Source organism: Mesoplodon mirus, assembly GCF_964341445.2.
Source record: "Mesoplodon mirus genome assembly, chromosome: 15".
NCBI lineage: Eukaryota > Metazoa > Chordata > Mammalia > Artiodactyla > Ziphiidae > Mesoplodon > Mesoplodon mirus.
This window is the reverse complement of record NC_138991.1, coordinates 1,195,204-1,211,362: the sequence shown is the minus strand read 5'-3', so window position 1 is coordinate 1,211,362 and position 16,159 is coordinate 1,195,204. Positions and strand designations below refer to the sequence as shown.

At 53.5% G+C, this 16,159-nt stretch overlaps 2 protein-coding genes across 4 annotated transcripts in view; one reads left to right on the top strand and one right to left on the bottom strand.

Moving 5' to 3' along the window:
- DIDO1 (death inducer-obliterator 1) overlaps positions 1 to 9,716 on the bottom strand; it is a 51,224-nt gene extending 41,508 nt beyond the window's left edge. Inside the window, exon 1 of one of the 3 annotated variants that reach the window (XM_082643516.1) lies at positions 9,565 to 9,716. The gene's annotated coding sequence lies outside the window, so the exon portion shown is untranslated. Of the gene's footprint in view, positions 1 to 1,788; positions 4,191 to 9,562 lie in introns of those variants that run through there. The other 2 variants (XM_082643517.1, XM_082643515.1) reach the window with 2 other exon arrangements.
- Positions 9,717 to 9,805: 89 nt separating this feature from the next.
- On the top strand, positions 9,806 to 15,872 carry GID8 (GID complex subunit 8 homolog). Its single transcript, XM_082643734.1, has 5 exons — positions 9,806 to 10,017; positions 12,673 to 12,802; positions 13,731 to 13,927; positions 14,237 to 14,434; positions 15,216 to 15,872. Exons 2-5 carry the CDS (start codon positions 12,685 to 12,687, stop codon positions 15,387 to 15,389), a joined length of 687 nt encoding a protein of 228 aa, XP_082499860.1. The 5' UTR covers positions 9,806 to 10,017; positions 12,673 to 12,684; the 3' UTR covers positions 15,390 to 15,872.
- Positions 15,873 to 16,159: the final 287 nt, after the last annotated feature.

Here is a 16,159-nt window from a genome sequence, read left to right as displayed (position 1 = left end):
CAGGGACATGGCCGCCGACCCTCACAGGTCCCCATTACACACGTCTCCAGGGTTGGGAAGGCCACCTTTCTGGTCCCTGCTACAACCAAGGTGCTTGGCACGCAGGATGCAATAAATATTTGTTGAATACAACGAGAAATCGTTCTAAAGGTCACAGGTCTTATTTCCTTAAAATCCATGGCTAAGATATGGGGATATGTGCATGTGTATAGCTGATTCACTTTGTTATAGAGCAGAAACTAACAAACCATTGTAAAGCAACTATACTCCAATAAAGATGTTGAAAACAAAAAATCCACGGCTAAAACACCTTTCTTGGAAACATGAAGCCAGGGACTACGTAACTCTGGGGAAATCATGGAACATTTGTCTGGGGTTGGCCCAATGGCCCGGTTAGAACCCAGCTCTGCGATCTTGGGCAAGCTCCTTAAAGGTGCTTTGGCTTCTTGGAGGTTAGAACAGGTACAGAAGCATCCTACTCGCTGAGACGAATTAGCACACATCAACTGCCCAGAACAGGGTCAACCTTGGTGGAATGCCCACTGTGAGCTGTTGCTGGTGCCAACTGGAGGCTCAGCTTCCCGCTTACCAAGCTATGGGTAATGAGCTTATGTGAGCACACTGAAAAGATCTTAATATCCGCCCTTCCCTCCTGCAAAATACCCTAGTACATGAGGTTCAAATCTCATTCCACCAATGTGCAAATTATATGGATATTATCTAAGACCAAAACATGAATTAAAGAGTATCTTCAACTTAGCTCAGGTGCTGTCGTTCTAAGGTCCTAACTCTTAAGCTCATTGACTGAAGTGCTGGATTCAGAGCAGAAAACCTGCCCTGACCTCCAGGGTTTCCCAACCTGGCGGGGGAGCAACCGAGGGGGAAAGAAAAGAGAGCAAATGAGGGCGTGGGATCTGAGCCCCAAAGACGTGAGCCAGAAAGGGCACGGCCGGGCACACCTCCGGTGGAAGGTGAACGTTGCTCCTTTCTACTCTGAGGTTGACCAGAGGATAAGATATAACACAAATTTGTGTCCTACATCAAATCGACACGTCACACAATAAAAGCTAAAAATCCGTATTTTACGGCTAGGCACACACTCAATAAAAGAGCGAAACCGATTTTCTGAAGGCCTTTTTTGCTTCCTATAGCATCAAATATCACGCAACTATCGTAATGTTATTCTTTACGAGAATAGTCGACCAGAAACCAAAACCATCAAGCGAAAAGAACCACACTTAAAAAAAAAAAACCAGAATGAAACTTCATCTCCTTTAAGGTGTCCAGAGCAACTAGACACTTGTTTAAAAAAAAAAAAAAAAAAAAACAAAAAACGGAGGGGGGGGATTCAATCCTACATTACACAGTTACTTGAAACAGAATCACTTCCTCCACGCACCAGCAGCGAGACCAGGAACTTCTAGGAAAAAGCATCGCCCTCCTCCAGCGCTGCCGCTGGTGGTGGTGGTGGTGGGGGGTCACCGGGCGGCGTCCTGCTCGCGTACCTCTCAGGCCGTCCACACCGTAACCCAGCCCCGAGGACACGCCCGCGGCGGGCGGACCGGGCCGGGCCCCGCGGAGTGGGCCCTGCCCGGCAGCCCCGGCGCCCCCCTCCCCCCTCCCCTCCCCCTCCCCGCGGCCGCCGCCATCTTCTCAGCTCGACAGAGCGCGGCTGGACGCGAGCCCTGCGGCGCCGGGCGGGCCGGGCTCGGGCGCCGCCACCCCCGCCCGTCCCTCTGCGGCCTCGCAGCGGCCGACCCTCCGCCCGGCGCACCGGCCGCCACTCACTGCGCGGGCCGCAGGCCTCCAGGATTCCGCAGCCATTTACTCCGAGAGCCTCAGAGTGGGCGGGCGGGGTCGACGCCGGCCACCGAGATGCGGGGGGTAGAGGGGCCGCCCGCACTCTGAGCGGAGGGAAGACGCCGGCCACCGAAACGCGGCGGGTAGAGGAGCCGGCCGCGCCCCAAGCAGCGCCCCCGCGCGGCTGGCGGAGGAAGGAGCCAGACCCAGGCCCCGCCCCTGCCCTGCGCCGCGCGGTTCCCGGGCCATAGGGCCAAAGCTGGGAGCAGAGGCGGCGTGGCTCCAGTCGGCTGGCCACCCCGGGCCCCAGAAGGGGCCGGGAAGAGGATGGAGGAGCAAGGCGCATCGCTCCTTTCCCACCTGACTGCGTTCCCAGCTTCTCTGGGACTCGAGCCCGCTCCCCACGGGGCCAAAGAGCTCAGTGCCCGGGTCGCCCCCGCCTACCCAACCGGGCACACCTGCCCCCGAGGGCTGCAGGGCACTTGCCCATCCCCAAATACTCAACAAACGGACTTCAGAGGGGAAACATCTGCTACCTTGGGACACTGGACAATGGCCCCCGAGGACAGCAACTCTCCGGACGAGGGCCTTTGTCCCCATCGCTGCCGCTACAGCTCCCTGCTTCCACATTCCTTAGTAGAAGGAACCGCTGGGCAAAAAGCAGAAAAGTGCCCTGTCTGCAGTAAAGCTCCACCCGAGACTCTACAGAGGACTGCCAGGTGCTTCCGTGAGAACCAGGGGCCTGGGAGCAGGTGTGCTTCTAAATAAACATCTCTGAAGATCACACGGCCTGCCAGGTTCTCAGACTGTCCGTTTTCTTCAAAGGAATCCAACACAGCTTGTTTCTGTTGATGTGATTCCATTAGGACTGCTTCCATGGACTCTTGCAAGTATGAATTCTGCACTCTTAACATCTTGATTGCCTTCAGGTTTGCTCCAGATGGGTGTATGAGAAGTTCATAAACCAGACAGAGTTGAAACTGGCTTGAGCCAGCAGTGTGATCTTGGGTAAGCTGTGTGTAAAATGGGACTCATGCTGGGGTGCAGGGGAAGCTCACAGAAGGCCTCCCTGCAAAGGGCTCCCTAAATGGGAGTCGGAACAGGGAAACCCCACCCAGCCTCTTTAGCTGAAAATCTTTACATGAAGCAAACCCAGCAGCAATGTCTTTCTACAAGGTGAGGTTTTAACTGGCTTGCAGCTTCAGGCGGGTGCTGGGACGCACGAAAGACACTGAGGACCGGGATGCCAATGGAACAGGAGGAAGCTCCAGGTGGAAAGCCCAGTGGACAGAAGGGAGGCCCAGAGGGGAAGCCCCGCCTGTATCACTGCAGTACTGGGGGGCTCAGGAGGGCTCTCGGGCAGCAGAGGAAAGGAAACTGCGCCCCCACCAGCCCTGCAACTGCGCCTCCCTTTCTGATCTCCCAGCAGGAGCTGGCCCTGACCATGAGCCTCCAGGCTCAGGGGCACCTGCCACCTGTGGGAGGAGTCAGGCCCTCGCCCTCCCACCTCTTCAGGTAACTCCAGTTCACCTCTTGTCACTCCTCAAGGGAGCTGCTCTTCCCTGGTAAAAAAAAAAAAAAGGCATTTCTGGAACTGCAGTTTGTATACTTTTTAGTTGAAGTCTGCTAGCTGAGGAATACCTTTTCCTAACAAACTTATACCCAGAGGAACAAACAGATTAAAAAGGAGTCTACAGTTGTCTCAGGTTCTTTCCTAAATACCCCAAATACACAAAGAAAAATCCCAAAGTTCGGGGGACTGACAAGTAGCTCAGACGGCAGGAGGGAGCAGGAAGCTAAATAGGCCTCCAGGACTCAAGGGGGTTTCAGTCTTTGAGAAAATGTATGATTGGTGCATGCCCAACGTGTGTGGACACCAGGTCCTGCCACCAATACCCATGGGCAATTCGGAGGAAATTTATAAAAGCAGAAAAGCACATCTGGAAGAGTGAGCAGTCCTTTTAAAAGACTGCTTCCTGGTGTCCAGCCTCTTCTCACCCCCGAGTTAAAGCCCGTTGGCACGCAGGGTCCCGAGCAGAGCACCCCTCTCCTTGCAGCCAAGCGCAGCCCCGAGAGACAAGGCAAGGGGCGTCTGGGCCCTTCCCAAGGACAATTTAAAACCAGGCAAGGTGACAGCCAAGCAGCTTTATTGCTACTCTCATTTGGAATTCAAAGGCAAGCAAGCCAGCACCCTCCCAGCAGGCAGGCAGACAAGGGGCTGGGTAGTCAAGGTCTAGGGTGGGGCCACTGCCTGGCCCTGGGCAAGGTCCCCAGTGAACCTGGACCCAAACTCAGACCCAGGCCTGGGGCAGAGGAGAGATGCCAGGGAGGAGAGAAGAAGCCAGGGGGCAAAGTCAAGGTGGGATCCCCCCTTAGCTCCTCCTCCCTAGCCTTGGCCAGTAGTTTGGAGGAAAACCCTCAGGGTTTCTTCAGAATAGCTACCGTAGGTGCCCTCTGACCCAGGGGTCATGGGCTACAGGGCTCAGAGGTCAGAACAACGCTTGTTACTCCCGCCTTTCAGGGTGGTTCCTGTAACTCTGAGACATCTACTTTTCCCTGCGAGTTTAGTGAAAAGTAAATAAAGTTAACGTCAGAAGAAATATTTTAAAAAAGTATAAGGCATAAAAAGTGTATTTCCTTTCTGGTTGGTTTCATCTCTTAGCAGTCTCTAAAAGGAACACACCAAATGAAAAAGCCAGAAAAATCAACGCCTTTCACAGATTGACAGAAAAGCAGTTTAAGAGTAAAGCAGAGGGCTTCCCTGGTGGCGCAGTGGTTAAGAGTCCGCCGGCGGATGCAGGGGACACGGGTTCGTGCCCCAGTTGGGGAGGATCCCACATGCCGCGGAGCGGCTGGGCCCGTGAGCCATGGCCGCTGAGCCTGCGCGTCCGGAGCCTGTGCTCCGCAACGGGAGAGGCCACAGCGGTGGGGGGCCCGCGTACCGCAAAACAAACAAAAAAAAGAGTAAAGCAGAAACACCATTGGGTGTACTGGATCCACCACGGCATTGTGCCCAGATACACCATTTACCCTCACAGCTCATCATACCACAAAGTACGTAACAGGAAAAGGGAGAAACAAGCCCACAGATCTGAACCGAATTCCTAGGGCAGCTGGTGAGCAGGAACAGGAACCTCCACAGGCTGGGAGAGAACAGTCAACTGAGACAAGGAGGGCCCAGGGCAGGGCCCACACCTGGACTGTGGGGCCTCAGGGGCAGGCACACAGCGACAACTAGCTGTACCGCCTACAATTTAAGAGATTTGTTTTTCTGAAAGAAAATACTTGAGAAGTCAAAGATAGTTGAAAGTCAGGTCTAACAGTGGCTTTCTGGATTTGTCCAAAAGAGAAAAAAATGTATAAATTCCTGCTCTTGCTTAGGTCACAAAAACAAAATGGTGAAAGTGAGAAAAGAGTATTTGAAGGAAATACCAACAAGAGTAACACAAGTTGAGCTATTAGGAATTTCAAAAGGATACCCGAAAGGTTTTATTCTGGGGTAGCCCTGATTTCAATGAAATCAGTACCCATAAATTACCCTTTCAATACTCAAAATAGTTTTGAGTTCCAAGTTGAACCAACTGCTTCTGAAACTTAGAAATCCGAGGAGAAATAGGATCTCCCAAATCTGTCCACAAAAGGTAGGAGGACAAGAATGTTGCGTTTTACAACTACACAGCAAAGTGACAAATCTTGGGAGTCTGTCAGACACACAAAGTTCCTCTCGTTCAATGGAAAGTAAAAACATTTAAAAGAGTAAATATAAGAGGATTTTAAAGTCAAAAAAGAAAAAACAAAATTTGGCGAGTGTTTTTTAAAAGGAATGCGTGGATATCGATTGAAAAAATGCCTCATCTTCATTCAGTGCTTCTATCTCCCAAGTCAGACATCTGATCAGAACTGGGCTCATTCAAAAACAAAACCACCAAAACTAAACAAAAACAAGAAACCCCTCAAAGCATATACAGATATACAGCTACACACGTATACGCTATAGGTGTTTATATATACAGGTGCGTGTGTCTGTATGGATCTCCGGTGTGTGCATCAAAGCCCTAACCAGCCAGGTGTGAAGGGAAGGGTCAAATTCAGCAGAGACGGTCCGCGAGCAGCGCCCTGACTGGCAGCCTTGTGAGCACGCTGCCTGTGCCCCTCCGTCCGGCCCCCACCCCACCCCAAGCGTTTCAGGTGGCACTGTGCTGGACACAGTTTACGTTACAACCTCTGCAGGAGTTAAAAGGTCAAGAAAACTATTACTCTAAAATATTACTTTACCCATCCAAAGAAACTTATGACGAAACCAGTGCTTTCTGATTTAGTGATATAATCGAGAAAGGGAAATACAATCCCGCAAGGAGGGGGAAGGCGACCATCTCAGACCCCATTACACGTGCCTCACAGGGTCTTGAATACATGCAGCAGAACTAAACAGTAACAACAGTCTTCCTTACTCCTTCCAACAGCTTCACGGAGAACCTGAAGACAAGATACTGTGTGAAGCTGAGGCTATGGGAACTGACTTTTTGGAGTTTACTGCCCACTTGTGGTAACGATTCCGAGCAGCAACAACCAATTAGCTTATACCTTATCCTGAAGAATCAGGGTTGATTTGCCAAATCCCCTGGAAAGCAGAGCTCCAGCATGTAGGAGTTTGATTTTATGCTTTGAGGGTATGAGAATAAGACAGAAACACCCTCCAAAATACTGCAATTCTGTAAAACATGGCTGATACCCAGGTTGTTGAACAGTCCAGGATTGGATTAAAGGAGCACTGTGTATTTTATTCTCAAATCGCATTTCCTTTTTTAAAAACTCTTGTCTGCTCTTTTGAAACTAATAAACCTCAATGTCTCTCTTTAAAGAACTGCTGACCTGTGAATCACTACGTTGTACATCTGGAACACATAATATTGTACATCAACTATACCTCAATTAAAAAAAAAAAGAAAAGAAAACCAATTACAAAGAGAGAAAAAAAGAACTGTTAATCTGTCAGAATGAAACGCTCCACCAGGACTTGGAGAAGAGCCCGAGCTCTGGGCCCCTGCCTTCCTATCGCGAAGTCAGTCAACCACCCCAAGGGGCTGAAGTCTTGGTCAACCTGCTCACTGCCCCAGATGATGACCAACCTGGCCCTGCACCCCCAGCTGCTTCCTGCTCCCCGCTCCCCCGTTGCATGTGGGTGTCTTCAGGGCTCGGCCCAGGCCGCCTCTCTCTTCACTGCGTACTCTCCATCCGGGGCCTCACGCCCTCCTGGCCGTGCTGCTGTCCTTCACCATCCACTCGTCTGTTCCCCTAACCTCTCCACTAGATGCCTCAAACGCACCGCAAAGCCTAACGCATGCGAAACGAGCTCCTGACTTCTGAGCTCCCCGCTGATCCCGGCCCTCCTCTGGTGTCCCCATTCAGTGGTGGGTCGGCCCGGTGGACCCAAAGGCACAAGCGCGAAGCCCAGGGTTCTCTCCGACACACCGGCCTCCTCCTCAGCCATCGAACCCCGTGGCTTTAGCGTCTCCCGTGACCAAGTCCACCTGCGAGCTCCTCTGCACACGTGCTGCAGGGCCCTGGGCGCCTCTCAGTGTTAGACACCTCACCCCCTCTCAGCTCACCGCGATCTGACATTTTCCGCCTTCACCGGCTCACCGAACTTCTTGCCCTGTCACAGGGGCAGCTTTTGGTGAATGTCAAGTGGCCTGCCCCACCAGTCGCCAGTCGCCCTGCTGGAAGCTGCGCCCCGAGGCTCCTGGAGAGCCCGGCACCAGCGCTCCGGCCCTTCCTCCCTGCTCCTCTCCTCGCCACGGACTTCGAGTAATACGTTTACGGACTCTCACGAGCTGTTACCAAGAAACCTGCACTTCCAGCCTCATCGTTCCCTCCAGCGTTCCATGGTCCACCCTGGGCCCCTAACCACCCCTTCCCTCCTCCCATCTCACTCCTCACCCTGCCGGCTCTTCCTCAGTTGGCGCCACCATCGACCCCACCAACTAGGCTCACATCCGAGCGCCATTCTCGACTTCTTCCTCTGCTCTCACTCCACTGGGACTGCTAACTTCCCGTCCTCTGTCCTTTTTTGCTGAGACTGCTTCTAGCGAAGGTCCTCACCCTCACTCATCTATTCCTCCACGTTCTCAGCAAGTATCTACAGAACCCCTGCCACATACTAGCCGCTTCAGCTCTTATGAAGGTCATGTGTCATTGGTGGTGAACTGTGACACACTAACAGGCATCAGTGACATAGAACGGTGTGCTGAAGGCAACGAAGGAATCGTTTAGGGACCACGTGAACACGAAGGGATGGCACGACATCCTGCTTGTCGGGATGGTGTCCCCACTCCCAGGAGCCGGCCTCAGGAGTGTTGCACGCAGACCCAGCTCCTGAGAGCCCAGAGGTGAGAGACCCTGGTGAGTCCAGAGTCAGGGTAGGAGTGGTGAGGCTTTCAGCTGTGCTCACTCTACACAGGCAACTGGGGAGTTGCCGATGGGTGTGAAGAGGGGGCCAGGGACAAAGAGAGATGATCCTGCCTGAAGTGTGGGTTTCAAAAAGCAGCCAGTATCTAGACAGAATTCAGGCTGTGCAGGACCACTTCCGGGGTTGACGGGCCATTAACCTATGACCCGCACAGAAGGTGCACATGAACCTTCTTTAGAACCCTCTAGCCTCTTAGGGCACCAGACTTTTGCTCATGCACCCTTGAAAAGAATTTTTAAAATCTGCACCCCTCGCCCATTATAAAGTTGACATCTAAAGTTGTTTATAGGATTAAGTACTTGAAAAAGGATGTTATTACAGTCATATATTGCATTTGCGTCTGCGTTTTAAATAGATTTGGTCAAAGCTTTGGACCTGCAGATTTAGCTCATTTGACTAACCCTAATGGAAAATATCCACAATTAGTCGTCACTGTCAAACCTATTTGCCAAATTCCACTTACTTTCTGCAATAAGTCCCATACCACTTCCACGTTATTTAGTTCACTCCCCAGCAATCACAGGAAACCAACTAACGCCCGAATTCTAACTCAGGAGGACACCGGACTTCATCCGATGGAGCAAAGGGCTGCCCCTCAATTTCCTTCCTGAAGGGTTCCAAAATCTTTTAACTTTACTCTCCAGAAACAGGAAAACGAGACCCTGCTCTGAAGGAGTCTGCACTCTTCTCCAGCAGACGTACAGTAATAACCAAATAAACGCGCAAATGACTTTCTGCATCTCCGCGACCACCAGGTCCCGGCCGCGGCGCAGGGAGACCCTCCGTTCTCCGGACAGCGACCGCAGCACCTCGGGGCCCATGTCGCACAGACCTGCAGTCCCCGCCCAACCCGAGCGCGGCTTAGGGACCACGGGCTGTAAAGACCACCGGGCTCCGGGCCGCAGGGATCACGGGCAGGAAAGACCACCCGGCACCGGGCTGGTAAGACCGCCGGGCCTGGGACCGCAAGGATCACGGGCGGGAAAAACCACTAGGCCCCGCGCCGCAGGGACCACAGGCGGAAAAGGCCCCCGGGCCCCTGGGAGGTTCCCCGAAGGCAGGCCCGTCCGGGTTGACTCAGGCGGCAGCGAGCGGGTGCGCGCTCCCCGCCGCGGTCGCGTGCCCGGGAACCTGCCCCAACCGTCGGAACCGAGAGCTCCCGCTAGCCGAGTTCGGGAGGCTCCTCCCGGGCCTGCGCGAAGGCGAGCACCGGGTTGGCAAGGACCCCGCCTCTGGGCTGCGCGGAGCACCGGCGCCTGTCCCCCCCTTCCCGCCCCATGCCCTCGGGCTCACACAAACGACTGGAGGGACGCTGGGACCTTAGCCTTCGACTCAGTCCTGATGTCGCCATCCCGGCTCGAAGTTCCCCTACCACGACGCCTCCACGGCGGCCATCTTATCCAGAGGCGGCCACCGCCTTTTGACTCTCGCGCCAATCCGTAGAGCCAGGGAGCCGTGAGGGGAGTTTCTGCGCAAGGACGGAAGCTGGAGTCTCGCGCTTCCGGGCGGCCGCCGCGACCCGCACCCTCGCGAGAGCCCTTGATTGGCTGTCGGCTTGCAATCTCGCGATTTCGCGGGAAGTGGCTGAGGGGGCGGCCGCCGGTGCGTCTGCCCTCCCGTTCCCCGCCTCCGCCGCGGCCCCCGCCTCTGCCTCCCCCTCCCCGGCGCCGCCGCCGCCCCCTCCCCGCCCGGGCCGGCACCCCGAGCGGCCGCGGAGACCGCGCAGCGCGGCAGGCGGGATCCTCACGGTAAGATGGCCGCGGCGGGCCCAGGCGGTCGGGCGCAGCGTCCCCGCGGGAGCGCGGCGAAGCGGGGCGGGGAGGCGGAGAGCCAGGAGGGGGCCGGGGCCGGGGAGAGATCGAGGCGGCCGGGGAAGGGGGCGGGCCGGACCGCGGGGGTGCGCCGACTGGCCGACCGCGCCGGGGGGCCTTCCGGGGTTGGGGGTCCGAGCAGGTGTCATCGGGCCGCGTTGTTCGGGGAGGCGGCGCCCTCGGGGTTTGCAGGTCCAAATGCCCCCTTCTCCTAAGGCGGCTGAGCCCGAGCGCCGAGACTCGGTGTTTGTTGTTGACGAAGCGCGTTTCGAGGGAGGTCTGCACATTCCGAGGCGGCGTCTGCTAGGAGGTGATAGTTCTCGACACGTCGCACAGGTGTCTCTGCGACGGGAACCGTTTCCACCCGGAGCCGCGTCCGAGCAGAGGCTGAGCTGCAGAGGCCGGACGTTGCTCTTGCGAGCAAGTGTTCCTCGCCGTCCGCAGTGGGATGTTAAATTATGTCTGTGGGATTTTTAACTGCTGAGTTCTTCCTGCACAAAACAGAATGGGACAGTTCTCCAAAGTTGTTACTTTTTCAAACGTCGCTTTGCCGTCCAGGACTGAGAATTTGATCTGAGTGAGTTACGCCACTGGCCCGTAGCTTAGAGAGATGGGTCCTTGGGCGAGGGACAGCACCTCTTGATTGTGTCTTAGGACAAGTGTTCTTCTGCGGATCAGAGTTGGGCATGGCATCCCCCACGGACCGAGGACTTTGTCTTGTACCCCTTTGCTTCCCCACCTACACTCTCTCCCTGGGCGATCGATCTCTTGGCTTTCAGTCATTTTGTGGCGGATGTTTCCCTAATTGTTTCCAGCGCTGAGCTCAGGACCTGTAATCCAGGTGCCTGCTTGACTTCTCCTGCTGTGGGTCTGATAGCCCAAACTTGCCCGGCTCCTCAGACCTGTTCCTCTCCTCATTTGTGGCTTCATCCTGCAAGGTCTCAAGCTTGAAACACCCCCCCACCATGGTCCTCGAGTCTTCCGTTCTTTTATCCTTCCACACTGGGTCCAGCAGCAAGGCCCACTGGCTCTGTCCACAGAGTCTCGATGGGCTGTGCTCTGTGGCTCTTCTGCTGCCGTCCTCTCTTGTTTGGGTGGCTCCTCACTGGTGTTCCTGCTCAGCTCTCACCACCCGCATGGTCATCCCATGTCCACTGGGCAACCAGAGCTGTCTTAAAAAATTTTTTTTAATCGGTTTAGCATGTGCTTTGCTATGTATAAAGTAACATACACAACGTCTATGTCAGTTACAAAGGATAAACCTGACATGGGCAGTGGTGGGCTCACCACCCATCCCGAGAGCCCAGCTGGTGCTCCCAGGGCCCCCTTTCCTTGGTAACCACCTCCTGAGTTTCATGTTTCATGCCCTTACTTAAAACAATGGCAAAACGGTTTTGCTATGAACGTATGAATGTATTTACTGCTAAGCAAACATTGTAGAGCTTGTTTTTGTTCTTTACAAACCGCCGCACTTGGGTCTCTGCTGTGACTTGCTGTCTTCGTCCAGCTGGTTTTTAAGTCCCCCATGTGGTCACATTCATTTATTTTACCTGCTTTAGTAAATCCTGTTCCGTGGATACAGTCACAGTCCCTTCTCAGTAGTCCTAAAATCCACATAACTCTGAAGACCAAAAGTTTTTGGTTTTCTTTTTAATCTATTAGATGGCAAAACCTCACCTGGCAAAGGCTGTTTAGTAGCTTCTGTTCCACTTGGTATGAGGCCTCATACGTTTTACTGAAGAAATCATATCTGATGTGGGGTGCTTGCCCCACACCACAGAGAGGATGGCGTATGATACGTGGTAAAATGTGCACATAGTCTTTGTACAGCCTGAAGAGTTCTGAAGTCTGAAACCGATCTGCCCCGGGGTTTTGGTCCTATGGGACTGTGGTCCTGTGAACCATAGTCCATTTGTCTGTGCTGCTGTTGGCTGAACATCTGGGTGGATGGCTTCCACATTGTCGCCATCCTGAGCAGTGTCTCTGTGGACAGGCTCGTCTGGGTCTGGGTCTCAGTCTCCAGGAGAAGAGCTGGCTGTGAGGGGCACACGTGCACAGCCGTGCAAAGCGATGCCAAGTGTTTCTGCTGCGCGGTCCGTTCTGACCGCAGGGTAAAGGGGTTCAGGAGAACTCCACGTCTTTGTGAACACTTAGTGTTGTCAGACCGCTTCATTTTTGTCAGTCTGGAGGGTGTGTGATGTGGGCTTCTCTTGAGCACACACATCACAGCACGTGATTCTTCAGCCTGTACCTCTCGTGGCCGCCCTTTGTGCTTAGAGGAGAGTCCATCTAGATCCCCCTTGTCCTGTAGGGCCTTAATCGGACCCCAGCCGACCTCTTGACCTCCTGGTCCTAAGACCCTTGGCTCTTCCTCACGTTCATCCTACCTTCCGAACACCCCAACCTTCGCTTTGGTCCCTGAATCTGTGTTTGAGTCTCACGCCCTTTGCATGTGCTGTTTTCCACATTTTAAGTATCTTCCCACTCTCCCCCTCTCACTTCTTGCTCTGTCGCCGTGTTTATGTCTGAAATGATCGCAATTGTCGTAGAATTCTTCACCGATTCTTAAAATATTACCTTTTTTCCCTGTAGAAATAAATCAGGATGAGTTATACAGAAAAACCCGATGAAATCACAAAGGATGAGTGGATGGAAAAGCTCAATAACTTACACGTCCAGCGAGCAGACATGAACCGTCTCATCATGAACTACTTGGTCACAGGTAAGGGGTGTGACGAGGGTGCCGCCCCTTGGACATCCTTATTCCTTTCTGTGCACACAGTCAGGACTTACTGAAGTTTTGTGGTGCACTTGTGTTCAGGCGTCATGAAAATGCAGTGTTCTTTTGATAAACTTGTAGTTACGGATTTAAAGAGATATCCTCTTCCGGAGATGAGATCATGATTCCAGGTCTCTGAGACCTAAGGAAAAAACCTGTTTCTTGGCCTTTGACATTTTTGCAATTGATCAACGTAATTAAGAAAGTGCTGAAGTACGTTTAAAACCCAAGTAATTAATCTCTTCTGGCCAGTCTGGTAAGTGATACTGGACTGTTTCTAGAAGGTGTGTCCAACTCAAGAGAAGAAAGGGGGAAGGGCATACGGAAGGAAACGCACGTGCTCTGCTGCTAATACTCAGTCCTCCTTGACACTGGGAAGCAAAAGGGTAACTCTGTACGTGGTGAGAAAACCCACATGTTTCCAGAAAGTGGGTCTCCTTCCTGTGAGTTCCCAGTGGCCACCACCCCTCCCATCAGTCTCTGATGTTGAAGAGAATTGTAAACTCACTAAGAGTGGGAGTAGCCAGGGCCTTGCAGGCTTCCCCTGCAGCAGGTCGGCAGCTTCTCTGCATTGGGCCTGGACTGCAACCCTCCACCAGGGGCCACACCGGAACGTGGGGCCTCAGCACCCATCCTCACCTGGCTGGGAGGTTAGAGCGTTTGGGCTGTGGGGGGAAGGAAATGAAGTACTACGTCTGCATTTCTGGGGCGTAACTGGTAAGTCACAAAGGTATTAAACCCAAATCCCCAAGAAAGTGCAGTTATATCAGAGGTTTTTTTATTCAAGGCGGGTGGGCTTTCTGGAGATAAAAGGGCTTTGCATTGATGTCTTGCTGACCTTCTGAGCGGTGAGGATGGTTTTCATTTTCAGAGGGCTTTAAGGAAGCAGCAGAGAAGTTTCGGATGGAATCTGGGATCGAACCTAGTGTTGATCTAGAAACGCTCGACGAGCGAATCAAAATCCGGGAGATGATACTGGAAGGCCAGATTCCCGAGGCCATCGCACTGGTCAACAGCCTCCATCCGGAGCTTCTGGACACAAACCGCTATCTTTACTTCCACCTACAAGTGAGTCTGGTTTGCAGACACTTGACAAATAAAGGTTCTTTATGGGATTCGGAAGTAACGAGGCTAATTCGCCTTAATAGAACGTTGCTTTAATTGACGTGGGGAAGGGGTTAGAGTTATTAGCTGCTCTTCTGTGTATCTCAGAAGCTGTTTCTTGCTTTAAAAATGCAAATGTAATAACTCGGAGTTGCTAGACAACTTTGTCCTTTGAGAGGCCCTTTCCATGAGAAGCAGGCACGGCCGCGGGGGTGTCACTGGCCAGGTGGCCAGGCGCCCGGCGCTCACCCCGTCTGCCTGGCCCCCGACCAGCAACAGCACCTGATCGAGCTGATCCGCCAGCGGGAGACGGAGGCAGCGCTGGAGTTCGCACAGACCCAGCTGGCCGAGCAGGGCGAGGAGAGCCGGGAGTGCCTGACCGAGATGGAGCGCACGCTGGCCCTGCTGGCCTTCGACAACCCCGAGGACTCGCCCTTCGGAGACCTGCTCAACATGATGCAGAGGCAGAAGGTGGGCGCCGGGCGGGTAGGGGGCTTCCGTCTGCATCCTCCACAGATGGTCACGGGATTTCCAGAGAAACGGGGCGGTGGGTGGGTGGTGTTGCACAGGACAGCATTTCTGTCCGGGACACTGCTGGGAGGGCATCGGCTGTTCCCTAGCTGAGACTTCCATCATGTCACACTGGGAGCCCAGGGCATCGCAACTGTTACACAACAGTCAAGCCTCTTCGCCCATTTTTCTTGTTTATCTGAGCCTTCTTCCTGTATAGCTGGAGACTCGTAGGAACAGGTGTTTCAAGTACCTCCTGATTAAAAGCCCACACTTGCTTCGGACACTTTGGCGCGCTCCCCGTTGCAGCCTCTGTGTTCCCGCCGGCATGGTGGCTCCCCGGCTGCAGTGCCCCTTCCCCGCCACCCTCCGCTACCCTGGAAGGAGGGTGTCCTTGGGGTCCACCTCAGGTGTCGTCCTGGGGCTCGTTAGGCTGGAATCGGTCCCACCCCCACCCTGGTCTGCCCTCTCTGCCAGTCCCCTCGTGCCCAGCTCCTGGCATGTCACCGCCGTCCAGGCCGGATGTGATATCTGCTGACCACACCGTGAGTCCTCTGGACAAGTAGTGTGTTTTACATCCTCTGGAGCGCCTGACAGTCACAGGCTTCGTGTTTGTTAAATAAGTAACCAGCTTCTCACGTAAAATTGGTTTCCAAGACGCATGAAATGCATCTTATGATGGACCCTTTTTGCGGGCGCTCTGCGTGTGTGGTGGTTTTTATTGGCTGCCGTTATTTTCTAGGTGTGGAGTGAAGTGAACCAAGCTGTCCTGGATTATGAAAATCGTGAGTCAACACCCAAGCTGGCAAAGTTACTGAAACTACTCCTTTGGGCTCAGAATGAGCTGGACCAGAAGAAAGTCAAATATCCCAAAATGACAGACCTCAGCAAAGGTGTGATCGAGGAGCCCAAGTAGAGTCTGGGTAGGGGCCCCATTTCACCGCCCGGGCCGGCAGAGGACCATCTGGGACTGAAGATTTTTACGGCAGCAGAGAACTCTTTCCTCCCCACTTTTACTTTTTTTGTTTGACCCAGAATCTTTTCGAAAGGGAAAAGTAGCCCTTTTAAGTGCTGGAGAACGCGCAGTGAAAGACACCGTCTCTTCCGGAAGGCTGGCGAGGGCCACACCATGGCCTGACCTCAGTGCTCTGGGGGTCTCGGCTCCCAAGGCGCCGCATCTTAGGGACACTGGTCCACCCCGAGGCCCCCGCTCGGAGCATCTGGGCAGCACTGATGGCCGTCTCGCTCTCTGTTTGTGTCTAGGCAGACAGCGCATCCTCATCCTCCCACGTCTCGGCTGGCCTTCGTGTAGAAGTATTTTCTTCCCCCCTTGGTTTTTGGTTTGTTTTCGTTTTTTCATAGGAAAGACTATATAAATTTGTAAATCCCAATTCAAAGACTTCTTTTGTGTGCGGGTCCCGAGTTTGATTTTTTTCCCTTTTGGTCTGGGTTGTGTGGCTTTCGGGGAGATAAGTGCGTGCGTGCATGTGTATATGAGGGGCGGGCTGTGTGTTTTTTAAATTTTCAAATATATATTTTGGTGCTGTACGCGGTGAGAGACTCTTTCCTAGTGGATCAATGAACCATCTCTCCTGGGCAATTATGTTGAAAATAAAGGTTTCTCTTTAATTTCAAGAATGACCAAAATGGTCTCTCAAAAGTTTTAATCATCTCCAGCACACCTTT

Coding starts and splice junctions, on each gene's coding strand:
- GID8 (XM_082643734.1), top strand. CDS start 12,685: ATGAGTTATACAGAAAAACCCGATGAAATCACAAAGGATGAGTGGATG. Junction 12,803..13,730: donor CATGAACTACTTGGTCACAG/GTAAGGGGTGTG, acceptor TTTCATTTTCAG/AGGGCTTTAAGGAAGCAGCA. Junction 14,435..15,215: donor ACATGATGCAGAGGCAGAAG/GTGGGCGCCGGG, acceptor GTTATTTTCTAG/GTGTGGAGTGAAGTGAACCA.